General features: G+C 53.8%; 1 protein-coding gene across 11 annotated transcripts in view; it reads right to left on the bottom strand.

Moving 5' to 3' along the window:
* Nucleotides 1-16597: 16597 nt before the first annotated feature.
* AXIN2 (axin 2) overlaps nt 16598-26897 on the bottom strand; it is a 31338-nt gene continuing 21038 nt past the window's right edge. For 9 of the 11 annotated variants that reach the window (XM_059670067.1, XM_059670074.1, XM_059670065.1 and 6 more), the window contains exons 5-11: nt 24979-25119; nt 24388-24893; nt 23988-24167; nt 23450-23683; nt 22818-22913; nt 21438-21605; nt 16598-18072 (exon numbers count right to left, since the gene is read on the bottom strand). In XM_059670067.1, the coding sequence (XP_059526050.1) occupies nt 17946-18072; nt 21438-21605; nt 22818-22913; nt 23450-23683; nt 23988-24167; nt 24388-24893; nt 24979-25119 (1452 nt within the window). In that variant the 3' untranslated portion in view covers nt 16598-17945. The remainder of the gene's footprint in view (nt 18073-21437; nt 21606-22817; nt 22914-23449; nt 23684-23987; nt 24168-24387; nt 24894-24978; nt 25120-26897) is intronic. The other 2 variants (XM_059670075.1, XM_059670076.1) reach the window with 2 other exon arrangements.

Genomic DNA, 26897 nt, shown 5'->3' with positions numbered 1-26897 from the left:
CAGCCATCAGCACATGTAAACATATTTGCTTACAACAACAGAATTAAATAAAATATCAAATAAATAAATATCTGGAAAATTCTGAAATATTGGGAGACTAAACAGCATACTTTTAAATAGCACATGGATCAAAAAAGAAGTCAGAAGAAGTTAGAAAATATTTTGAACTGAAGGATAATAAAAACACAACATATAAATATTTGAGGCTGTACCTAACACAGTGCTTAGATGCAAACGTATATCTTTAAATGCTTGTAAGAGAAGAAAGATCTAATATCAGCTATTTAAACTTCCAGTTTAAGAAACTAGTCAAAGGAGAGAAAATTGTGCTGAAGGAAGGAAATATGAAAAATAAGAGCAGATATCAAAGAAATAGAAAATAGACTTACAGTAGAAAAAGTCGATGAAACCAAAAGTTAATTCTTAGAACATATCAATAAAATTGTAAACCTCTAGCTAGTTAATCAAGGAAAAAAGAAAGAAACACACAAATTATCATTGCCTATCTATATAAAAGCCTAATATGCAAAGTACCCCCTCGGGAGTTTGACTGACCGGGAGTTCGATCACTCACTATGACGTGTGCTGACCACCAGGGGGCAGTGCGGAACGAAGGAAGGCCCCAACGGGCAGCAGGCAGCTGCTAGGGACCCTACCCGTGCACGAATTTCATGCACTGGGCCTCTAGTAAGGAATGAAAGAGGGACATAATTACAAATCCTAACTATAATGAAAGGATCATAAATTGCATGAGCAACTTTTTGTTGATAAATTTAACAAATTAGATAAATTAAAAATTGTTTAGCAACACTGACCCAAGAAGAAATAGAAAATTTGAAACAGCCCTAAGCTATTAAAGAAATTGAATTTAACCCCCCCCCCCCCCGCCCCCAATGGCTGCACTGGTAAATTCAATCAAACATTTAAGGAAGGAATATGCCAATCTTTCACGAATTCTTTCAGAAAACAGGGACCACTTCTCAGCTCATCCTATGAGGCCAGCCATGACCTGATGCCAAAACCAGACAGAGATTATAAGAAAACTACAGACCAATAATTCTCATGGGATATGGATATAAAATTGCTTAATAAAATATTAGCAATTCAAATCCAGCAATAATTAAAATATCTAATAAATCATAACTGAGTGGGGGTCATCCCAGGAATGCTAGGATGGTTTCACATTTAAAAATCAACCCATGTAAATCATGACACTAACACAATAAAGGAGAAAAACCATACACTCAAATCAATAGGTGTAGCAAAAGTGTTTGAGCAAATGAAACGTGCACTCATGAAAAAGACTCCGAAGAAATACCAATACTAGAAGGGAACACCTTCAACCTGATATAGAATATCTACAACAAACTTTCCACTGGCATCACACTTAATGGTAAACGACTGAACACTTAAGACTGGAAATGAGCAAGGATATCTGAACTCATAATCTTTATGTAACATTTTATATCTGGTCTAGTCAGTGCATAAAGTGATTGTGTACATAGAAAATTTTTATGAAACTCTTTTTTAAAAGGTGATAGAGCCTGCCTGTGTGGCTCACTGGTTGAGCATCAGCTCCTGAACCAGGAGGTCAAGGTTTGATTCCCGGTCAGAGCACATGCCTGTGTTGAGGGCTCGATCTGCAGTCGGGGGGAATGCAGGAGGCAGCCAATCAATGATTCTCTCTCATTATTGATGTTTTTATCTCTCTCTCCCTCTCCCTTCCTCTCTCTGAAAGTCAATAAAAACATATATATTTTTTTTAAAAGGTGAAAGAAATAAGTGAATTCAAATCAAATCTATGTCTATACACTAGCAAAGAGCAACTGGAAAATAACATTTAAAATAACATGTACAGCCCTAACCGGTTTGGCTCAGTGGATAGAGCGTCAGCCTGAGGATTCAAGGGTCCCAGGTTAGTTTCCGGTCAAGGGCATGTACCTTGGTTGTGGGCACATCCCCAGTAGGGGGTGTGCAGGAGGCAGCTGATCGATGTTTCTAACTCTCTATCCCTCTCCCTTCCTCTCTGTAAAAAAAAAAAATCAATAAAATATATTTAAAAAAATAAAAATCATCATTCTCCCCTTTAAAAAAAATAACATGTATAATAGCATCAAACAACCCCGTGAAATACTTAAGAATAAAATTAACAAAATATATCCAAAATATGTACACTGAAATGATAAAACATTACTGAGACAAATTGAAAACACCTAAAAAATGGTAAGATATGCTGTGTTCATGGGTTGAGAGACTCAGTGTCATTAAAATGTTAGTTTTACCCAAATTTATCTATGGATTCAACTCAGTCCCAATCAATATCCCAGAGTTGTGGGTGGTGGTGGTGGTGATGGTGAGTGTTTGGTAGAAATTGCTAAGCTGAATGTGAACTTTGTATATAAATACAAAGGACCTAAACTGGCCAGAAAGAATTAAAGAATAAATTGGGAAGAGTTACATTATCAGATTTCAAGACGTACTCTAAAGCTACAGTAATCAAGACAGTGTGGTATTGTCATAAAAACAGATACATTTATCACTGGAACAGACTAGAAAGTCCAGAAATAGACACACACATATTTGGCCAGTTGATTTGTAATGAGGGCACTGAAATAACTCAGCAGAGAAAGAATAGACTTTTCAAAATATGATACTAGAGAAAATGGATATCCATATTGGGGGGTGGAGGGAGGAGGGAATGAATCTTAACTCACACCATGGACAACAAGTCAACATCAATCACAGAGCTAAACTTTACAAAAGTTAAAATCATAAAAAAATTTTGGAGGGAAATAGAAAAAAAAATGTTGACCTTGGTGTAGACAAATACTTTTTAGAAAAGACACAAAATGCACTATCAAAAAAAATGAATAAATTGGACTTCATCAAATCCAAAAATATCTGATGTTCAAAGACATCATTAAAGAATTGAAAAAGAAAATCACAGATGCGTAGAAAACACTTGCAATACAAACATCTGAAAACGTGTATCCGGAATCTACGAAGGCCTCCTATAACTCAATAATAAGAAAACAAATGATTCAGTTTTTAAAAGAGGTCAAAGATGTGATCAGATATTTCCCAAAACAAGATCTATCAGTGGCCAATAAGCACACACAGAAAAGGTGATCCGTGTCATTAGTTGTTAAAGAAATGCAATGAGATACACTACACGGGACTAGAAGGTTTGGAATTAAAATGATTTATCAGATCAGATGTTAGAGAGGATGTGGGACAACAGGAACTCTCATGCATTGTCATACATTGTTAGTGGGAATATAAAATGATTAAAACCACTTTGGAAAACAGTTTGGCAGTTACCTATGAAGTTAAAAATATACTTACATACATCCCGATGATTTCACTCTAAGAGGAGTGAAAACATATGTCCATGCAGAGCTGTAAATGGATGTGTATAATAGACATTCATAATGTTCCAAAGTTAAAAACAACCCCCAGGTCCACCAACAGGGGAATAGATAACTAAGTCATGGTACATCCATACAATGGACTAAGACTCAGCCATGAAAAGGATCAAGCTATTTAGACACGGGGCAACAGGGATGAATCCTCAAAACTACTAAGCAAAAGAAACCAAACACAAAAGAGTATATACTGTACAATTCATTTATATGAAAGTAGAGGCCCGGTGCACGACATTCGTACACGGGTAGGGTCCCTAGGCCTGGCCGGCGATCAGGGCGGATTGGGGCCTTCCTTCCCCTGCTGCTAGCAGGGGCCTTCCTTCATTCCGCACCGCCCCCTGGTGGTCAGTGCACGTCATAGTGAGCGATTGAACTCCGGGTCTCCCGGTCAAACTCTCGAGGGGACACTTTGCATATTAGCCTTTTATATACATAGATCCTGGAATTCTTCAACTGTGGATGATTTTGGCCCCAGGGGACATTAGGAAATATCTGAAAACATTTTAGGTTTGTCACAAGTTGGCGCATGCTCCTGGCATCTCGTGAGTACAGGCTGAGATGCGGCTCAACACCTTGCAATGCACAGATCAGCCCCACAGCAAAGAAGTACCTGGCCCCCACTGTCCACAGTGTCCAGCTTGAGAAACCCGGCCTCACCAAGGCTACAGTGACTGAAAGCAAGCAGCTCACTGCTACTCTCGGGGGTAGGAAAGTCAGTGTGGCCTTCAAAAGAGCACAAGGGTGAAAAAAATGTTTTATGTTTCGATTTTGGTAAAAGAGAGCATCTTATTTTATGCAAATTATACCTCAATAAAACTGATTTTTAAAAACCCTGCTCAGTGGTTGAACCAGGAGGTCATGGTTTGATTCCCAGTCAGGGCACATGCCAGGTTGCGGGCTTGATCCCTAGTGTGGGATGTGCAAGAGGCAGCTGATTAATGATTCTCTCTCATCATTGATGTTTCTACATCTCTCTTCCTCTCCCTTCCTCTCAATAAAAAATATATTTAAAAAAATGACTCAATGCTACCTGGAAGTATTTTTTTTTCATTCCCCCCGATCAGGTAACTAAGAAGAGCATGGCTCTAACTGTAAATTACCCCAAGCAAATCTCTCAGTACTGAAGGCAGGGGACCTGAGATACAGCCATTGGGAAACCCCTCACATCCCACAAAATTGAATCCATGTTCCCTAATTAGAATTGGAAGAGGGTGAACAGCAAGAACAAAGAAGTCCCCTGTCAATCAACAGTATTCTAATATAACTTTATTACATACACACATCTGTGTTTATATGGACACAGACACACAAAGGAAGTGTATGGTAGATGTTAGCCTTTGTCCCAACCCCACGTTCCTTATGCTTATATCTCTACATCCATTGATGCCTCAATAAAACCAAAAGACTCTCTACCCTCCTACCCGGGGCGCAGTCCTTTGGAATGGCGGCATTGCGAAGGGGAGGCAGCTTCTGTGGGGTCATCTTGGAAACTCCACAGCCTTGGAGGCCTTTTCGGTTACGGCCCTGGAGTTAGTTCCCACCACCTTTCTGAGCCTGATCTCGGGTTTCCGTTTGAAACCAACCATGGTGGGAGCATTTACACCATGGAAATTGGCAAGTGCTACCAATCAGGGCTTGCTCCCTGGAGAGCTGGTTGCTATCCGTCTGCCAGCACACCACTACCTCTGACTCAGAAAGAAATGAAATTCATACCGAAAAGAGAATGCGCATGGGTGTGAACATGGAGGTCGTGGTTTGGAATTTATGATTTTTTCCCCTCTTATGTCATAAGGACACTTGCAACTGCCCTGAATATCCATCCATGGGAAGAGGGGAACAGGGCGGAGCCTGCATACATTCCACAGCTTCTGTGCCACCAGCTTTTTTTTTTTTTTTTAACATATTTTTATTGATTTCAGAGAGGAAGGGGGGGGGGAGAGAGAGAGAAACATCCATGATGAGAGAGAATCATGGATCGGCTGCCTCCTGCACACCCCCTACTGGGGATCGAGCCTGCAACCCGGGCATGTGCCCTTGACCGGGAATTGAACCTGTGACCACCTGGTTCCTAGGTCGATGCTCAACCACTGAGCCACACCAGCCGGGCGCCACCAGCTTTCTGATGGCTCAGGAGCCCAGAGGACAGAAGTGCTGGGGCCCCCAGGGGCGCTCCAGGCAGAGCCCAGGCATCCTGAGGGGCTTCTGGCGCCCTCGCTGCTTCTCCAAATGAGCGAGTCCAGGGCAGGGGAAGGAAGGGATCCCGGAGAGCAGAGTTTCTGGCTAGTTGTGGCTTTGCCCTGAGTTGCCTCCAGCTTTCTGGGGTGCCAGCCTGGCCCATGAGGCAAAGTCCACTCCCCCCTGTCAGGGGAACGATGAGACCGACCCGCTACCCCAGGTATAGCTCAGTCAGCCTCAGCAACACTCACCATCAGCAAAACGAGGCCTTGGAGGTGGGAGCCATAGAGAGTCCTATGGCTTGAGAGCTCTCCGAGAATTTATTTAGATTTAATGATTATTTAAAATCCTCAGTAAGGAACAGCGTGCGATCACTACGAGAGACTGGTGCATGTTCCGGGCTTGGATTTCAGACCTGGGGAGCTGAAGGCCTTCTCTGAGCCCCTTTTGAAGGCAGGTGCCGGTGACAGGTCCCTCCAGTCCCCGGGGAACAAGGATGCGCAGGGAGAGATGGAGAGCCCCACTGCAGCAGCCCTGAATCTAGGCCACCTCCCTGGAACCCTCGACTCCTGGGGCTCCCCTGGGACCTGGGGCGGGGACACATCAGCTGAGCCCCCAGCCCCCTGCCCCCCAACAGAACAGGGGGCAGGACAATCTGCTCTCCTGGGTGAACGGAGGGAGGAGACCTCTCGCTGCCTTCTCCCTCTGATGGTGGGATTTAAAAAATTGATCAAAAAAATAAAGGAAAGTGAAAAAAAAAAAAGAAAAAAGAAAGAAAGCATGAAGGCACAGAGGGGGTGAAACCCTAGGTAGGAATCAATGGAGCCTTTAAATCTTCCCACTGAAAGCCTGCGTTTCTCTGTTGTCTTTGGGAACCCGCTGAATGGCTGGGAAACTGTTTTTAATAAACAAGAGTTCAAACGCTCGGGCTCCATAGCCAACAGTCACGCCTTAAACTCTAAACTTTACATGAAAACTCTCCCGGTCCCTTTGAACTCGCCTTCCCTCTCCGGCGGAGCAGTCCAGTGTTTATGCATTTTTCGAGATTGCTGGCAGGATCGAGAGGCGCTTTGAATACTTTCCCCTCTTTAGCAATCTCCTGCCTTCAGAACCCATTAATGCCCCACTCAGCAACATCAAGGTACTGCTTTGAAGTCCCTTCTGGCTACAGGCCTCTCACACTCTTTGGTTACTGTGCAATCAAATAATTAAATGGATTCTCAGGGAAAAAAAAAATCATTCTTTTCCTTGGTAATTAAACACTCCAGGTTGGACGGGAGTGCTGGGTTGCCAAGGGAGTGAGGATCCGTAAAGGCTCTGAGCCCAGAAGTCTTTGCTCGTGGCCCCCAGGGGAGAGAAATAATAAGAGAGTCAGCTCAGTTCTCACTTCCCTGATGTTCTGGCAGTTTCCCTGAGCCCCTGGCTCTCCGATCTCAGGACCTCCCTTCCAGGGGGTTGGGGGGGGGGGCATCCCAGCCGCTAGGGCCCCTTTTGGGGGAGGGGCATCTCTCCATCAAAATAAGCCTAGGAGAGATCCTGGCTGTTGGAAGACAGGGACCAGAGCGGCCTCAATCCCAGGGTGATTATGCCCCTAATTTGCTGGGAGAGAAGAGGAGAGAGAGAGGGTGGGACATGGGGAGGGGCAGGGAGAGAAAAGAGAGGAAGAGGGGTAGGAGGAAGAAGAAAGAAGGAAAGAAAGAGGGATGAAAAAGTGCAGGAAGACACTGAATGAGGTGAGGGGGTGGAAGGTGAGGAGGAGGCGGGGTGGAGGAAAGAAGGGAGAGAAAGGGAAGGGGAGTGGGCAGGAGGGGCAGGGCTGCTTAGGGGTGCCTATCTCTCATTCTTCCCCTCCCATGGCTCCCCCAGAGTTAGCCTCTCCCAGGGCAGTCAACTCCCACCCTCATGGGAGTACAGCCCCCAACCTGGAAGAGCCTAAGTTACCTTCACCAGCTGCTCTACTTTTTTGTTTAATGTATTTTTATTGATTTCAGAGAGGAAGGGAGATGAAGAGAGAGATAGATACATCCAAGATGAGAATCATTGATCAGCTGCCTCCTGCATGCCCCCTACTGGGGATTGAGCCTGCAACCCAGGCATGTGCCCTTGACTGGAATCGAACCTGGGACCCTTCAGTCTGCAGGCCGATGCTCTATCCACTGAGCCAAACCAACTAGGGCTCCTGCTCTACTTTATAGCCTCCACTGTCACCCCCTCTTTCCCTCCTTCTTGTCTTGGCCAAAGTGATCCCCTCTCCTAGGATCACCAGCCCCCATTCTCCTGATCAATCCCTGGGACCCTGGGGATTCTCAGAATTCCTAGCACAAGTCCCAGGGCTGACTCTCATTGGACCAGCTTAAGTCACATGTTCACCCCTGAGCCAATCACGGGGAATGGAATATATTCATTGGCCAGATCATGTGCCCGTTTTGTAGTTGAGGGGTGTTCCCCAAAGGAAAACCAAAGGGCTACGATCTGGAAACAAAAGCATGGGTGCTGGGCCAGGTGACCACTGCAGGAGCAAATCTCACGGGTGTGGTTTGTGGAGATCCCGGAAGGCGTGGCTGGGAGACACTGTGTGCTGGGGGCAAAAGGGCAGAGAGAAACCAGGACAGGAAACAAGACCTCATCAGATGTACAAAGGTGGCAGGTGAGGGTCAACGGGGCAGGCAAGTGGCAGACGCACCAGGCGGGTGTGATCAAGGACCTCCCAACACTCGGAGTCGGGCGGGGCATTCCTTCCCGCCGTTCTTTCCAGTCGGAAAGCATATTCCACAGTTCCTGGGGAGGCCGGAGCCGATCCTGGGCCTGCAAGTAGCAGAGGCTGTGCTAGGCTCTTGTTGGAAAGGAGGTGCCGGGGGAGAAACCGAGGCAGGTCTGCACAGGGACAGGGCAGTTGGCAGGAATGGCTGCAAGGTCTGACTTCCTGCTAAAAATTCTGAGATGCTCAGACCACCTTACTGACCCGGGGAGCATGCTCTACACTGGAGGGAAATACACCCAAATAGGATCAGTTGGTACCTTTGGGCAGTGGGGTGATAGGTGGGTGTGTTTTGTTATTGGTTTGTTTTTTTTTGTCTTTTGTGTAATTCCATGTCTTTTTCAAATTTTTTATCATGCCTATTTACTTTTGTGGTCAGGAAAATAATTAAAGGGAAAGAACTCTCGAAGCTGCCCATGCCAAACACGTTACCAGGCAGCCTTTTACTATCATAATCCACTCTTCCACGTAGTTCATTTCCACACCATCGCCGGGACCCTCACTCTGGGGGCCGGCGAGCCCTCGGGGGCTGGGTAATCGGCCTCTGGCGGATGGGAAGCAGGTGGCTGAGGCAGCCCTGCCCTCTCACCCTCTCACCGAGGCTGGGAGGGTCTCTGTGCTGCAGGCGGGGGCTGGGCTGGAAGCGGAGGCCGCTTCCCGCTGAGCCTGGCCAGGCTGAGGGAATAGGCTCAGATGGATGGCAGCTGTGACCCTCCCCCGGCGGAGCCCCTCCCCCGCCCCTCACCCCCCGGGCTTCTGGGCAGGAAGAATAAACAACAAAGGCCTGTGGCCATCTCAGGCATGCCCAGAAGTGGGTGTCATCTGGAGGACGCTCTGCCCAAACCTTTCATGTTGACAAGCCGTGCTGATCAGAAGACTAATTGCTTCTTGCTGTCTTCAGTCTGCCAAGGGCTTGACAATGATTCACGAAGCATTTAGAACAATTGATTACCGCAGAAGACTTCGCCCTCGGGGAAACTGACACCCGGGTGCCCACTGCCCGCTCGGGCAGAGCTGAGATCCCGTTTGCCAGTGGAGTCCCTGCCAGAGCAGAGAAGACCCCGGTGACCGGGCAGGGGAACCTCGCCCTTGGGAAAACACGGTGGAATTTCCCTCACAGGCCTGCACCCAACTCAGGGTCTCAGGGAGGAAGGCGTTCGAACAGCTCACCTGGGCCAGAAGGTCTCAGAGCTCCGGGTGGGTCGTTGGCTTTATACCCTCCAGGCATTCTCTGGAGACAGAAATCCCATACTTTCTCCCAGTGACCTCTGTTCAGGGTTTTATACTCTGGTAGCCAAGATAGGGTCGGGGAGACAACTGCTACCCTGGGCCCAGAAGGAAAGGCTCAGAGACCCCTTCCTCACCAGGTGGCAGACACTCGGGCATCCTGGATGGAGTGTGCCCAAGAGCAGCTGGCTCCGTCCGCTGGGGCCTGCGGAGGGGGGCGGGCAGGGAGTCAGGTCTTAGAGGGGATCCTAGTAAGTGTCTCTTCGAGGTGATGCTTGGAGTTTTTCTCTTGGCAGATGTGTGCCGCTTCTGCGTGAGGACCGACAATGGTAGGCGCCGCCATGTTATCAGCCGGGGACAGACACCCGCCCAGGTGTTTGTGACGGTGAAACCGTGTCCTCCAAAAAGTCATGGGCAAGTCTAACACCCAGACCCTCAGAATGTGACCTGATTTGGAAACAGGGTCTTTGTCGATACAGTCAAGTGAGGCCGGGGTCATGACAGGGGGCCTAACCCACCATCCGGGTGTCCGTATGACGAGGGGGACCTGGGCACGGTCACCGACAAGGACAGCGGAAGGAGGGACTGTGTGGGAGGACTGTCCTCCTGCCCCGACAGGTTTCGGAGGGAGCACACCCTGAGCCACCTCGATGTAGGATTTGCAGTCGCCAGAGCTGCGAGGCAACACATTCCTGTTGTAACCTATCGTTTGTGGTGCTTTGAGGCAGCAGCTCCGAACGAATATGGCATTTTAACAGAGCCCGAGGTAGCACAGGCTATGCGGTGGATAGAAATCTCAGGAGTTCACGAATGAATAGGTTGAGTCTTTGGTCATGACTTTCAGAACCCTACAGCGCTCCCCTGCCCAGGGCGAGTTTACGGGTCCGGGGTCACAGACACGGCCCTGTTATCAGGAAGCAGCCGCAGCCACGGCGTGCCCAGGAGCCAGTTCGTGGCTGGACCCCCCCTCCCCCCCCCTGTGAGTCTGGCCATCTGCCCCAGCTCCACGCCCCTCGGCACCCAGGGCGCTGAGAACAGATGCGCACGTGGCCTGCCTTGAAGCCCTGTGTCCGTGACTTGTTTGGTCCCCAGACAAGAGCCGAAGGCAGGCACCCCTGCCCCCCAGGGAGCAAACCTCAATGGTGGGACCCACTTGGCATCTAGACGCAAAGCCATCTGGAAAGGGGAGTGTTCAGCTCTCCCAGCTCCCAGCACAAGAAAGGACGTCCGAGGCAGAGAGGGCGGAAGGGCGAGTGGGGACTTCACAGCCTCCGCCACGACTGGGACAATTGTCAGAGTACATGCCAGGCGCCCAGTTAAGTTTGAATTTCAGATACACAGATATGTTTCTAGTGTGAGTATGGCCCAACTAGTGCCTGAGACATACTTACACTAAAAATTATTCATTGTTTATGAGATTTAAATGTAACCAGGCATCCTGTAGTTTAACTTGCTGAATCTAGCAACCCTAATCACACCACCACACATCGCTAATGTCCAGTTTTTTCTTGTTGAGATCGCGGGAGAGGGTCGGAGAGAAAGTGATCACTCAGCTCCATGACCATCGGGTCACCCCCTGATCCTCTCCTTGTACCATGTCAGATACACACGGCATAAAAGACTCCGTAACAGGGGCCCCGACCACACAGTGTGGGCCAAAGTCAAGTTTGGGAGGATGGAGTGCAGTCCGATGTTGGGTCAAGGAGGGTGGTGTGGTCACAGGCCATCCGGATGAATGTCACCTGGCTCTGTCACTCAGGGGGAGTTTGTCTCTGCAAAACTTTTGTGCATAGATGTCTGAGCCATAGGCCTTGTTCTTGCGGGGCGGGGCGGGGGGGGGGGGGGCGGTGGGCTTACAACTCAGGGCAGGAACATTTAAAAATTGGGTCAGTGAGCATCTGATGAGCATCCGAGAGGGTCCTGAGCGGGAAGCCTGGGGGAGAGGAAAGGGGAGCGTGGGGTGAGCTGGGCTTTGCAATGACAGGTGAGAGCAAGGAGGGGGAAGGGCTGAGCCAAGTCAGGCATGAAGACCACATGGTGGGGATCGGCAGCGAGGATAGCAGCTGACACGTACGAGGCCTTATCGCGGGCCAGACTCCCTCCTGAGACTGTGCACACCCCAGCCCCTCTCATGGGCACCATGAAGGACGCCCATGACTATCCTCATCCTATAAAGACACAGCCCAGGTTGAGGGAAATTCATTGCTCAAGGCTACCCAGCTTACAAGTGGAAGTAATACCAGAACGGCAGGCGTGGCTCAGGCAGGAGAGCCCTGAATATCCAGGCCTGAGATGTACATCGAGGCACAGACAAGGCTTGGGAGTCAACCATGTGCAAGGCACTGGGGATCTGGAGACAGAAAGCCACTGCCTCTGACCGTCGGCAGGACGTGGCCACAGCTCTGAGGAGGACCTTTGACCCAGAAGTTCCGCCTGAAACACCTTCCTCCTAATAATGAAAGGCTCTCTAGCTATGAAGACCGAGGGAGCGTTTGGCTATAAAGATTTCATTACGATGTGACTGATGATTGCAGACTTTGGAAACTAGCCAACCATAAGTAATTAGTTAAATAGATGAGAGTTCAGCCATACCTTTAAGTCATGTTGTAGAATCTAGAAAAATATCGATTGATATGGAAATAGGCCAATGACCTGTGATTGAGTAAAAAATGAAGATTACAAGATAGTGTATACTATATGGTCATGTGTGGGGGTTTTTTTTTATATATTTTTATTGATTTCAGAAAAGAAGGGAGAGGAAGAGAGAGATGGAAACATCAATGATGGGAGAGAATCATTGATCGGCTGCCTCCTGCACAACCCCCACTGGGGATTGAGCCCACAAACCGGGCATGTGCCCTTGACTAGAATCAACCTGGGACCCTTCAGTCTGCAGGCCGACACTCTATCCATTGAGCCAAACCAGCCAGGGCTGTGTGTTTTAACCTGAAAGTGTTAGGAGTGGCTCTCTTAATCTTAGGTAATGCTACTACAGACCATTTTTCTTCTTTCCTTCAGTTCTGTAAATGCTGAGTACCTACTCGATGATCACCGCTGTGCTGGGTGTTACATACACAGTGGTGAGTAAAAGCACATTCACTCCCTGCCCCCTGGATGAATGCATGGATGATGAAATAATGATCGCATGTTCACCTTCGGGTGTGCAGTGAAAGAGTGAAGAGAGCTCTGTGGTGCTGGGAGGACCAGGTGAGGACACATGTGGATCTGATGGTCAGGGAAGCCCTCTGACATTTGCCAAGACTTGAGGCTGAAAAGGACGCCACCTCAGGAAGGGCTGGAGGCTGGGGCGGGGGGTTGGGGGTGGCGCCCAGCTGAGAGAGCAGCGTGTGCAAAGGCCCTGAGCAGCAGCGCATTTCGGGGAGCTAAGCGGTCTGTGCGGATGGAGCACAGGGATTTGTGTTTTCAGAACTGGGCACTGTCGATGGTGCAGGACGACCCCACTGTCAGATCCTTTGTAAAGCACCCCCCTCCTCTCTCTCTCTCTCTCTCTCTCTCTCTCTTCTCCCTAAACTACCAGACCTAAGGTTTAGTGCAAATTCTACCTGTTTAACAGGTTTAGAGACTACCAAGCAGGCAGCTACTACCCGGGATAATTCCGGTAACAGCCAACATTTACCAAAATGCCTTGTGTGTGTGTGGCAGTGGTGTGTGTGTGCGTGTGCGTGTGTGTGTGCGTGTGGCAGTGGTGTGTGTGTGTGTGTGCGCGTGTGGCAGTGGTGTGTGTGTGTGTGTGTGTGTGTGTGTGTGTGGCAGTGGTGTGTGTGTGTGTGTGTGTGTGTGTGCACGCGCTATCACTTCCTGGGACAAGTCACAGAACACAGTGGAGGCTCCCTCTCATATCAGACTTTTAGAAAATCTGGATTAAAGCGAAATGACGATAGTGAAGGAAGATGTAAATACTCTGTTGAACCACCTATGTAATTTGGGGAGGTTCTGCACAACCAAATTACTTACTAAAGGTAAAACAAAACAAACAAAAACCCATCCACCACCACAACAACAAAGCCAATCTGGCCGCATGATTCAAATAGACCAGAACATTTTCTTTGGGGTCATTGCCAATGTCCTTCATTTTGACCCATGATTACGGTCCCAACAGGTTCTGGGTGAGGAGGGAATAGACCAGGATCCTTTGTCCCAAACCTTCCATTTGGAGCCCCACGACACCAGCCGTGACCTCAGGTGAGAGTCTACATAGAGCTTCCAAGTATTTCCTTCAGGTCTGTGAAAGGTCACCTGAAAGGTCACAGACTCGAAGAAAAATGTAAGATGCTTGTGGCCAAAGCTCAGCTCTAGTTGAAAGTCTCTGTTTCCCAGCCCAACAGCCTGCCAGCCCTTTGCCCACCGCCTCCCTGGTTCTGTACCAGGGGCCGGGGAGGCAGGGGCCAGCGCCCAGGTGTAGGAGCAGGAGAGGGAGGGGAAAATCCACAGGACGGGATGGTAACAATGCAGAGGGTGAGGGTGGCACAGGGGGTAAAGGTGGTGTGGGAGTGAGGGTGGCACAGGGGGTGAGGGTAGCCAGGGGGTGAGGGTGATGCAGAGCGTGAGGGTGGCACAGGGGGTAAAGGTGGTGCAGGGAGTGAGGGTGGCACAGGGAGTGAGGGTAGCCAGGGGGTGAGGGTGATGCAGAGGGTGAGGGTGGCACAGGGGGTAAAGGTGGTGCAGGGGGTGAGGGTGGCACAGGGGGTGAGGGTAGCCAGGGGGTGAGGGTGATGCAGAGGGTGAGGGTGGCACAGGGGGTGAGGGTGATGTGGAGGGTGAGGGTGGCACAGGGGATGAGGGTGATGCAGAGGGTGAGGGTGGCACAGGGGGTAAAGGTGGTGCAGGGGGTGAGGGTGGCACAGGGGGTGAGGGTAGCCATGGGGTGAGGGTGGCACAGGGGGTGAGGGTGGCCAGGGGGTGAGGGTGGCGCAGGGGGTGAGGGTGGTGCAGGGGATGAGGGTGGCGCAGGGGGTGAGGGTGGCGCAGGGGGTGAGGTGGCACAGGGGGTGAGGGTGGCGCAGGGGGTGAGGGTGGCGCAGGGGGTGAGGGTGGTGCAGGGGGTGAGGGTGGTGCAGGGGGTGAGGTGGTGCAGGGGGTGAGGGTGGTCAGGGGGTGAGGGTGGTCAGGGGCTGAGGGTGGTCAGGGGCTAAGGGTGGTCAGGGGGTGAGGGTGGTGCAGGGGGTGAGGTGGTGCAGGGGGTGAGGGTGGTCAGGGGGTGAGGTGGTGCAGGGGGTGAGGGTGGTGCAGGGGTGAGGTGGCCAGGGGGTGAGGTGTGCTGGAAGCGTCCTGAGACCCTGTGGAGATGAGGCCACCTCACCTCCTTCCCATCCCAGCAGCCCAGAAGGGGGCCATTAGCACCCCGCATGCTGTATGAGGAACTGGCCCCTGAGACAGCCTGAGGTGGGCAGCGCTTCGCCCGACTGCCCATTAACAATTAATCAGAAAAGCAGGCCCGAGCTCTTTGAAGCGCCTAGATGAGGACTGGGAAGGTGCAGCTCATTGCAGCTGGGCTTGAGAATGGGGACGACCCACGAGGACTAGGGGGGGCAACTCCGACACGGCCAGGTGCCACCAGAGAGGCCGGAGCGCACAGGTCCTGTTCCTGGGTCTGGGGCGGGCGGCTGCGTCTCCCCAGCTCCCAGGTGAGACCAGGGGACTGGAGGGGGTGGGTTTCTGGAAGAGCTGGGTGTTAAATGATTTGGGGACAGGGAAGGGGGGCTGACAGCACCAGCCATGGTTTAGCTCAGCGGCCGCCAGCCTCTCGGACCTCACGGACCAGCAGTGGTCCACGGGCCACCGGTTGGCGACCGCTGGTTTAGCTTTTTGAGTCCCAGATCCCTTTAAGAATCAAATACAACCAGGCCCTCCCCTTGGGAAGGCACAGGTGATTCCACAATGTCAGAGCCCACTTCCCGGAGAACCTGACTGTGAGCATGAGCGCAGGAGAGCGACAGGCCCTCTCAGAAGAGGTACAAACAGGCGTGATGCTTAGAGGCGGTGGCACTGGGACTCGAGCCCGGGTTTGTCTGAGCCCCAACCTCATTATCCTCACTGGACGAATCAAAAGGCCTGACGAGTAAAAGCCATGACTCCCCACCCCCAGCGCGCACAGTAGGTTGCATGTTTCCTGGGATTGGAAAGAGCCTTCCAGTTCTGGAAGTGGGTTCGGGTACCCCTGCTGTGAGCCCGTTCCAGCCAGGAGGGGAGGGGTGCAAGCTGCGTCCTCGGGCCAAGGCATACCCTCATCTACTCGCCCAGCAGCCAGCCAGATGCCCACAGCACTGCCACAGAGGGTGTGCGGTCCTCAGCCCTTCCCCACAGCCAGGACCAGCACGACGACCCTGCCAGCCTCCGGCTTGTTCAGGGCAGGGACCAAAGGCCAACCTCATTGGCTTCAGACCCCACCCCGCTGTCGCCACACACCCTTTATTTCTAAAGACAGTTCATCCTCAGACTCTAAATTAAATAGACTTGCTCCCCCAGACCTGGAACACAGCCCGGCACCCCGAGTGCTCGTCCTTGTTGGGCTAACTGCCCGCCAACCTCCATGGCCCCGTGGATCAAAGTGTCCACTGAGCGGTGCAGAAAGCCCTTGTTCCCCCACTTCCTGAACCCCCTGCCACCTTCCCCCGCACCTCACTGAGCTCAGGTTCAGGGGCCCCACAGAACATTCCAGACCTACACACGGTTTTCTGAGGCTCCTCACCTCTGAGCCACGGCTAGAAACCCAAGTCGGCCCCCCTCACGTGCACTCACCTGGTCTGACTGGAGACACCTGCCGGGGAGGAAGGGGCAGACCAGATGGTGGGAGGAAGGCATCCGAGGAAACGCTGCCCATGGTCTGGCCCACAGGCATCCTCAGGGGGCTCCAGGTGAAGGAATCCCTTTCCAGATCCCGGGGCCGGCCCAGCGTGGCTGGAAGTCCAGGTGGGAAACGAAGCCGGTGTTCACACACACGGGCTGCCTCTGCCCTGCCCCCACCCCAGGAATTCCAAGACGAGGCCAGCGCTTTGAAAAATATAAAATTTTAATAAAGGCTACATCTCTTAATTACAATAATTATTGTACCAAGTAATTTTCCTTAAATGAACTCTTTATAATGCATAATTTACAGTATAAGTAGAACAAAATGCCATGGCAAAAGTCATTGAGTACAAGACTTGTAATAAAAAGGCATAAAATATATTTATACATAAACCCCTTTCAAAAAACAAGGGAAAGCTCGAGCCCTCAATATAGGGCGACACACGGATGGGGACACCGTGCAGGTACAGGTACTGTACTGATTCAGTCAAGCACTAGAGATAGTGGATTAATACTCCTTCGCCGGACGATATATACAGACGTATAGTACAGGAAACGGGGGCAAACAGAATGTACAGATTAACTTAATACAAAACCCGGAGGACAAACGAAGGTGTCGGGGACAAGGTGCTGCTAGGTCTTCCCACAGCTCTTCGCTTCTTGGCAGGGCAGGGGGTAGTTTCCAGAATGGCTGTGGCCCAGAGTTAAAAAAGGAAAAAGGGGGCTAGAAGGATTTATTCCAATAAGCGCACGGCGAACCCAGAGGATCTTATGGGCCTCAGGCACTGAGCGCTGGGCCTTGGTGGGGAGCTGGAGGACGTTACGGGATGACTTGGGGTCCCCAGGAGAATCCCCCCAACTCAGCAATGAACATCCAACAAGGTGACCCCCAAGTGGCGGTGATGTTGCCACGTAAGTCAAACCTCAAGACCTTTTTGACAAAATACAGCAGCACAGAAAAAAAAATGCACCGATTTCTGCGTGTCAATGGCAGGGCACCACTAGAAACGTCTATCTTCACTTGGAGAAAACGCAGGGCGGAGCGCGATCCCTCTGGTAACGAAGAAACCATCCCTGCACCCCGAGCTCAGCTCCCAAGTTTAGATAGAACCCCGAAAACTTCCTGCCTCCCCTTCCGTGGCTTAAGCAGCATATCCATAAACTGGGGGCAGGGATTATCACTTGTTCAATAAATATCAGTAAGGGCTCCTGTTCAGGGAAGCTATACACAGTTTCTCTTAGTTTATGGGTTCCAGGTCCCTAGGAAGTCATATATTACGGATGGCCGTCTCTCAGATACAGTCAGCATCTTCAATAGCCAGGAGTGGTCATGGTTTTAATAAATAGTTCAGGCTCTTCTCATCTCAGTACCCAGCCCATGAGTAACGAAAAACCACCCTCCCCCCACCCTCCGAAGGCCCAGTGGCCAGCTCTTCCCTCGACTTTGTCTTCATTTTTATTTTTTTAAATTCCTTCTTTGTGTCGCATGGCGGTGGCTCCCGTCCCAGACCGCTGTGGGGCTCGCACGGCCGGCCAGGGCCAGACCCGCAGACTCAGTCGATCCGCTCCACTTTGCCCAGGATCCGGCCTTCGTACATGGGGAGTACCGTCTCGTCGTCCCAGATCTCCTCAAACACCGCGCCGCAGGCAAACTCGTCGCTGGCCTTTTTGAAGTAATACCTTACAAGGAGAACCCCAAAAAGCATCTTGGTAAAACTGCATTTTCTGCTTTGAAAGAAACGCAGGGCAACACTAAGGGAAGGCGAGGAGGCGGCTGCAGCCGGGGCGAAGGTCAACCTTGGCCCTTATCTGACCGAGAGGACCCGTGGCTCCCCAAGCCATGGGCACAAACAGGCAGGCCAGGCCACTCGGGGAGCAAAGCTGGGAACCCCCTGCGACGGCAGCCTGGGCAGGACTGCCCTGCAAACAGCTCCGAGGCTGCGGCCCTCAACCCAGGACTGCTGCTGTTACCACCACTCACGCTGTGGAAAATGCACCTTGCTGAGTACAGCTGTTTTTTCCTCCTCTTTTTTATTGGGGGGAGGGGAGCATGGGGGGGGGGGGGACGGGAAGGGCAAAGCAGGCCTAGAGTCCATTTGCCACGGCAGCCAAGAGAGAGGTCCCTTAGGGACCCCAGACCAGCCACCCTGACCTGGCCGACTTCCTCTTGATCTTTCCCCCTCCAGCACCCAGGTGCCAACTCCACCAGCTGGTCTCTGGTGCAGCCATGGGACAGCCACCCCTCTCCCCCCGCCTCCAGGGTCAAACACGAAGGCCCTTCTATTGTGCCCATTGATTAAAGGGTTTTTTCATCCGGCCCGGCCTTTTTCTTCTAAGGCTGTTTAATTGTACGGCCTCAAATGAGCAGTCTCTCCAGGCGGCCTCTCTCGGAGTCTCCCTCGGAAACAGCGTCCTCCCAGGCCCCTTCCTTACCGTCCCCAGCGAGGGGCACCCCTCGATTGGATTAAGCATGCCCAGTTCCCTTGGGGGGGGGGGGCGCTCTCTAAAAAATCCCACTGCGTCTCAGGGTTATGGCTGTATTTTGTTCTTGTCTTTTCTCTTAAAATCAATTCCCCTTGCTTTGTGCTGCCTTTTTTTTCTTCTTTAATGAAGGCAAGCCAAATACTTTCCTGGGAGATAAGACTAAGTCAAGTCAGACAGCTGGGTTTAGTCAAGGCCCTTTGTTTTCAGTGTTCCCGGCCCAGCTGACACGCAGCGCTCAGGGGCCAGTGGTGGAAACGCTGCGTGTGGAGGGGTCGGGGTGTCTGCGGGGCTGGGGGGAATGGTGAGCAAGTGGGAGGGGAGGGGGCCCAGGAGACTCCGGCAGGGTGGTGGGAAGAGCTACTTTTCCAAATGAGAGGCTCCAATTCCGATGCCACCCTCAGCCCCAGCACCACCCCCTCGGGTTCACCAGGCCGGCTTTCATGGCAAACACGCCACGACCTTTCACATAATTGCACCCTCTTCCAGAAAAGAGAGAAGCGCTGTTCCCTCGGCACCTCCCCCCCGCCCCCCAGGACTTCAAACGTGCTCGCTGTCCTCCTCTCCCCCAAGCAGCGGGCTTTTCCAGGGCAACACGCTCTATGTGGCAAACGCTGCTTTCTTCTGACATCTGGCACCAATAGCGTCTGGCACGTCGAGAGGGGCTGTTCTCTTTTTGAACCTCTGCCACGGTGAGATTACTCAACGCAGCCCAGGTCCCCCGCTGCCCGGGCTTTTTCCTGTGGGGGGTGTGGGGGTGGGAACTGAATGCTGGAGCATCACCCCTGCTGGGGGGGGGGCGGTGAGGCATGGCACCCTGCACCCCCTCAACCCAGGAGGAGGGGAGCCCGCTCTGGCCAGGAGAGCAGGCAGAGCGATAAGGAGCTGGGAGGGGCCTGGCCACAGGCTGATCCAATCAGTAAAGAATGTGAGCGCGGACCGTTTGTGCAAGTCTTTGTGCATTAAAGGGGAGGCCGGCCCGGCTTCAAAGCCAGGCTTATTAAGTGCGCCTCAGAAAAAGAAATCAGAGCCAGATGTGGCTGGAGTGGCTGGGCGCCCAGCCGCCCCTGCAGCTGCTCTGCTCAGCGCTCCGTGGCCCCGGTCCCTGAAGGTCACCTGCCGTTCCCCCAAGTCCGGCTGAGTCAAAGCGGAGATCAAAACGGATCCCTGGAGGCGCCCTTGTGGAATGAGTTTCACCTGGTGTCGGCCCAGATAAAGGCGGCGGCCAGGCCCCCTCCCCAAGCCTCCAACAGGCTCAGAACTGTCTCAGCCCAGGTGTCAATGGGAAGGACGAGGCCAGCTCCACACCCTGCTCCCAGCCACCGACAGGGTCCCGGCCCGAACCCCACCCCTTCCTCTGAAACAGCAATCCCTCGGGCCCCTGCCCAAATCCGAGGCTGGGTGGAGGTGGCTGCTCAGGAAGTCACGGGTGCTGGGGCCCTGGAGGTGGAATCGCCTGGGTCCAGGAGCCCGTGCCCACCTGGCAGGTGGTAGGTACTTGCCTGCCCCTCGTCCCAGGCCTACACATAGTCCCCTGGGAGGAAGGCCACGGAGGAGGGGCAGGAGGATGAGCTAAGGTGGAGTCACCACCTGGGCCAGGTAAGGGGAAAAGGAACAAGCAATGCGGCCCTCAGCTCTAGGCCGGTCTGGGTCCCTGGAAGGCCTGGGCGGGCATCTCCACTGTGCAGAGCAGGAAAGGAAGCCGAGAGGGCGGGCAATTCCCTCCTAGGACCCTGTCCACCCAGTGCCCACCCACAGGTCCTGCCCCCTCTGTTTTTAAAAAATATTTTTATTGATTTTAGAGAAGAAGGGAGAGGAAGATAGAGAGACATCAGTGATGAGAAAGAATCATTGATCGGCTGCCTCCTGCACGCCCCACATTGGGGATTGAGCCTATACCCCGAGCATGTGTCCTGACTGGGAATAAACCGTGACTTCCTGGTTCATAGGTGGATGCTCAACCACTGAGCCGCACGGGCCAGGCCTGCCCCCTCTTTGTTATGGACAGAAGAGCACCCTGCTTCACGTGACTCCTAAGACAGAGGAAGGCAGCTCTTCAGGCAGGACAGCTGAGTAGGAGGAACACGGCCTGCATTTCCGGGCAGTGGCCTCAGCCCTTCCCCAGGCCTTCAGTGTGTGGACGTCTCTCTGACGCCCAAGCCAGGACAGCAGTCTTTCCTGATCGGTCTGTGTGTCCGTCTCTCTCTATCCCCCCCCCCCCCCCACCCCACCTCTCTCCCTTTCGGGTAGAGTCCCATAAGGTGGTCCAAGCCCAGCTCTCCTCCGGCCACCTTTCTCCTCAGCATCCTGCTCACCTGGCAGAAAGGCCCTCCCGGCTGCTGCCGCTGCTGTTATTTCTGAGAGTGGTGAGGGGAGCGAGGAAACGAGAAGGGATGGAGCGGCAGGCGGCAGCCCACGCCCACGCCCACGCCCACGGCCTCCCCACCTCCCACTTTCTAGGCCCTCGTGGCCCCTTCCAGGTCTGGCCAGGCCAGGGAAGTCGCTCTGGCTCTCGGTCCTGAGCAAACAAACTCAGGAGCTGAAAGAAGCCGCGGGACTCTTACCTATAATTTCCCTTTTTGCTGAGCTGCTCTTTAAAGTGGCCCAGGGTCAAGCTCTGAGCCTTCAGCATCCTCCTGTATGGAATCTCTTCTCCGCAGAAAAAGTACGTGACGACCAGCTCGCTGGCCTGGAGCGCGTGGACCCCTGCCGGCTTCTTTGGCTCTTTGTGACTGAAAATAAGATGCAACACAGCAAGCTCAGCATCTGAAGACGGCGAGCAAACATGCAAACACACACACACACGCACACACACACACACACGCACATGCACACGCACGCTCTCCAAACACTGTCTCCGGAGGTAAAGTGAGGCTGCAGGGGTCCCCATATCAGAGGCAACCTCTGGTGAGCAGTCCACCCAGGTCACCATGTGGGGCACAGGCAGGGGCAAGTCCCTCAGTTGCACAAATTGCTCCTGTTTTTCTTCCTACTACCAAACAGGGGGGCAGAGCAGTCTCTTTCAGGTCAGCACAAACGGGGAGCCTCCTATTACAGAGCCACAAGGACACTCAAGCTCAGGGTACACTGGAGACAAACTCAGTGCACGTCCTGGGATGGCCTGGCTAGAGCCCCCAGTGGGGGGGGGGGGTGAGCCCACAGTCATTTCGACCCCCCTCCACTTATTTGGAGTTTTTGCAGAGTGGCTTAAAAACAAAGACAAGCTGTGGGCCAGAACAGCTGGTAGACTTAAGGTCAACCAATTAACACAGAAGGGCCAGGGTGGTGGCTTGCTCAGGACTTCAAACACTGCTCACTGCTCGTGATAAAGCTGCTAAGAAAAAAACACTTTAATTATTCAGACCCAGGTCAGCTCTCTCCAGCAGATTTCCTTTTACACGCACCATCCTGTCATCACACGAAGCCAGGCCTCTCCGTCCATGTGGTGAGCGTGCACATTTACAAAAGGAATCACAGTGCCATGAGGGGAGCTGCTGTTTTCCCCCAGCAAAGCAACGAAGGTCGCCCTCCCTCCATCTCTGCCACGGTGGCGAGCCACCTTCCTGCTCCGTGTGGCACAGAGAGGCTTCCCAATGGCTAACTGGCGAGCTACAGGGGGCGACGTTGGTGTCCGGGTTTGGGGGCCCTCTGATCCAACCTGCTCGAGGCTTGAGGCCTCAGCCTCTGATTAGAGTGTGCCGGAACCCTGAGCCAGCGGCGCTCCAGGGGGGAGCACTTGTGAGCAAGTCACAGTGCGTGGCTCAGTCCAGGCAGGCTTTTCAGGATCCTAATTTATGGCAACAGCTGTATTTACTGTTCCTTGTCACTAACACGTTAAAATCGGGGTGGTTACATATTAAAAAAGGTTTTCGAAAATCGCCAACTGCCGACTGTGAACACCCCTGAAACGAAAACCACAGGGTGGTCTCGGCACCGACACTCACTCTTCTGCGGCCAGGCCGGGGGTGGAGAAGGGTGCGGCTCCCGTCTGACCAGTGGCCGCGTGGTTCCTGTCCCTCTGCTGGCTGGCCATGCAGCACCTGAGGACACAGCCAGAGCAAAGGGTCAGAGGGCGCCTGCGTGCCCAGGGCCGCTGGGGGGCAGACAGAAAACGCTGTCTGTGGCCTTGTGAACAGACACAGACCTGACGCCCCGCCGTGGGAGACCAACGGAGGCCTGGTGTCCGCAGTGGCTCCAGGAGGCCTGGAAGAGGCCTTGGGAACGGCCCTCCTGAGCCCACGTGGGCACCCGGGGCGGACCCCGCGAGCCAGGCAGAGGGCTGCAGGCCCCAGAGGCCCCAGAGGCTCAGTCATGGCTTCTCATTTGCTCATCAGACCAGGCTTACATGATCCGGGTAAGGAATGGGATTTGTAAGGAATGACTGCACGACTGGCCTCAAAGATCCCGGTTAGCTCTCCAGGACGAATGAAACTTAAGGCAACCATTTCTAGAAGCTGGAGAGGACAATGTGATGCGGCCAGAAAACGGCCCTTCCCTTAGCCAGAGGCCAGGTCTCTACGTCCACGCCCTCCACCCCCAGCGCCAGCCTTTCGCCTCGGACGCCGCTTCCACTCACCGCTGCTTCGGGGGCTTGGACACCTCAGCCAGCCTGCGGCAGGCCTCCTCCAGCTGGGCCAGGGTGTTGGGAGGGGTCAGGGGGGGCATCGCAGGGTCCTGGGTAAACAGGTGGGCGCGGGCGGCGGCGCGGGAGTGCCCGCTGCTGCCCCCCCACAGGTGGTGCCGGCTGGCTCGCTCGGCGGGGGGCACACGGACGGACTCCAGCGGGGAGGCCTTTTTTGTGCTTTGGGCACTGAACAAAAGGGGAGGAGAAAGCAGAAGGAAAAAGAAATTGGGTTAGAAAAACTGGAAAATGTGACTTCAAGAGCAACTTCTCTATTCTGCCTTCAGAGAGAAGAAAAAATAACTACCATAACACGGACAGGGGCGTTGCCAAAACATGGCATTTTTGTGGTCTGCTCAGGCCAACGCTTAATATTAAGATGGCAGGAGCAAACAGTTACATTTGCTTCCGGCCGACGGCAAAAATAGCCAACCCCACCACACCTCCGGACTGCCCGGCCCTCTGGGGGTGGCGCCGGCGGCGGCGTGTTTACCTATGGGGCCTGGGCTTGCTCGGCCGCTCGGTCTCCAGCATCCACTGCCAGGCATCCTGCGACCTGTCTCCGTCCTCCCTGGGCAGCTGCAGCCCGGCTCCTCCCTCCCTGGCGGCCGGGGCCGGGCCGGGCCGGGCGGCTCTGCCACTGCGCCTGGGCAGGGTGCCGCCTCGGCTGCCGCTGCGGGGAACCAACCAACAACCACACCCCTTACCTCTCTGGGACGCCCTGCGGGGCAGATGGGACGGTGGGGGGCGAGATGCACCTGTCCCCCTGCCTCCCTGCCCTGTGCCCCACTTCCTGGAAGCAAAATGCCCGTGACCTCTGACCTCACCCCACACCTGCCCAGGGCTGTGGTTGGGAGAAGCCCCCCTGGGACAGCCCACTCCCGAACACTTACCCGAGCTGCTCGGCGGGCCCGGGCTCCGGAGCCTTGGGGTGGCTTTTGCACTTGGGGTAGCAGTAATACTCGGGGCCCCCGGGACAGAAGCAGCGCACCCGCTGTGCGGCCTCCGCCTCCATCTCCTCCTTGGTCTTGGGGACGGCGTGGTGGTGGATGTAGTGGTGGTGGACGTGCTTCGTGGTCTGCTTGGTCACGAAGCCCTTGGCCCCGAGGAGGGGGCAGCCGGCTGGCGAGGCGGCGGGGGGCGGCTTGCCCCCGGGGGGGAGCAGGGGGTGGTACAGCGGCTGGTGATGGTGGTGGTCGGGGGAGCGGGAGCGGGGGCTGGAGCGGCCCACGCCGGGGGACTGGCAGCCCGGGGTCTTGAGGACCCTGGACAGGTGGTCGTCCAGAATCGTCTGCGGGTCCTCTTCGTAGCTGCCGGAGGGCAGGAGGGAGAGGGGGTGCTGGGGGGGCGCCCCCTCCCGCAAGCCCAGCACGAGCTCGGACCCCTCCTTCTCTTCATCCTGGAAGGGAAGGCAGCAGAGGGGGGCCGTGAGCAGGGGGGACCCAGACACGCATGGGGACGGGGCGGGGCGGGGCCGGCACTACCTCGCGCATCTGCTGCAGCCGCTCCTCCAGGCTGTGCCGACTCGCCAGCTCCAGCTGCAGTTTCTCCAGCCTGGAGATCAGCTCGGCCGCGAAGGCGGCGGGGTCCACGGGGGTCATCTCCTTGGGCAGGCGGTGGGTTCTCTACAGGGTGCAGGGAGAGAGACGGGCACATTGAGCCGGGTGGGCGCGTGGTGCCCGTGGCGGCCGCGCCGGAGCTGCCCGGGCTGGCGACGTGCTCGGCGGCTCCAGGTCCGGGCAGAGCGCGGCCGGGCTGCCGGGGAGCTTTATGTGCCGGCGCCGTGGCCTCATGGAGCGCCATGGTCCCCACCAGCGTTTGCCTTGGGCAGGAGCAGTTGGTCGCACTCCGAGAGGCCCCCTTGTTCTCTCTGTAGTACAACCAGCCCATCAGTAGCTACTCTGAAGTCGAAAATCTTCAAAGACTGTTGTCAAACATCAAAAAAAAAGAGGCAGCCTCTGAGGCGGGGAGGGGAGAGAGCCCAACTCAAGGAATAAAAAGTAGAGTCTAAACAGAAAGGGAGTTGGAAATTAAAAAAAATAAGATTGGAAGGGAGGTGGGGGGGAGGCAGAGGGAGGGAAGAAAGGGAGTCGCGCGGCCGGATCAGAAGGAGCGGTAATTTATTTCCTGGCCGCACACTGCGCACCTTTGAGGCGATGTTGTCTCAACACTGTCCTAGATCTGCCTGCTTCCCCCGCCCCCTCCCCAGCTCTTTGTACAGAAAATGAAGAAAGCTGCTGCGGGCTAGTAGCAGAACACTGCTGAGTTTGGCTGCCTGAAGCTGCTCTATCAAGGGAAAGGGAGCATCTCCAAATCAAGTGCGGAATATAAAAAGGCACCGAGCTCGCCTGCCAAAAGCAGCAAACAGAGAGAACCCCCACAGCCGCCCGGCTTTCTCTCCTCCTGTCATCTCGCCCACCCTCCTCCCGCCCACCTCCTCCCCGGAGTCCTGCCTCCTTCCTCATTGCCCTCTTGCTTTGCCCTGTTCTTTGGGGTGCGGTGGGGGCAGCAGAAGGCCAACGTGGGCAGGCCAGCCTTCCCCCTGGCAGATGGGTGGCCTCGCCTGGTGACCGTTTAGCTGCAGACCCTGCTGAAGGGACAGAAGCCTGCCCCCTCGGTAGGAGGTGGCTCTTCTCACACAGGCAGGCTCCGTGCAGCCCCTCTCCCCCACCACGGGGCTGCTCCTGGAGAACTTGGTCTGCACCCCAGGACAGAAGCGTCTAACTTACAAGCCTGGGTGTTAGAAGTTTCCGTTATTAATACACATAGACCCCTGCCCTGTCAAAAATGTTTATATCATCAATACTGTTGTATTTGGGGGGTAGAGCTACTGAGGAGGGAAATGCTGGAGGTCCCAGAAAAGCAATCTTAATGTGCTAATTTTAGGACAAGCTCAGTCTGCCCCGGACTGTGCAAGGTTTCAGAGAGAGAGCTGCTCTGGCTACAATCTGTGCACTGATGCAACACAGGAGTAGCAATTCCAAGTGTTAATTTTCCAAATGCAACATAACCCATAGACCAATTGGATTCTCGGGAAGGATTCGTGAACACAGATGCTGCTCTAAACTGGGCACTCCCCCCCTCCCCCCCGCCCCGCGACCCCAGGGGTAGCACCCTTGCCACCTGCACCTCAGAGCACTGCCAGAAGCACAGCTCCTGAAATGCACAGGGGCACGTGCTGGCTGCCCTCCAGGACACGGAAAGAGAAGGGAGGGCGCAGAGGGGCCCTTCATGCCATGCTGGCCTCTCACTGCAACCGCAGGAAGCTGTTTGCCACCCTCGCTGCCAACACGTCACTTATTCAGCAGCATTAGGTGCAGAGCCTACGGCAGGAACTGAGCCGCGTGCTGGGGTTGGAAACAGACAAGATGCTATCGCTGCCCTTCAGGGCCTCAGGTCAGCA

This window comes from Myotis daubentonii, chromosome 16 (assembly GCF_963259705.1).
Source record: "Myotis daubentonii chromosome 16, mMyoDau2.1, whole genome shotgun sequence".
Lineage (NCBI taxonomy): Eukaryota > Metazoa > Chordata > Mammalia > Chiroptera > Vespertilionidae > Myotis > Myotis daubentonii.
This window is presented reverse-complemented; position numbering and strand designations above follow the sequence as displayed.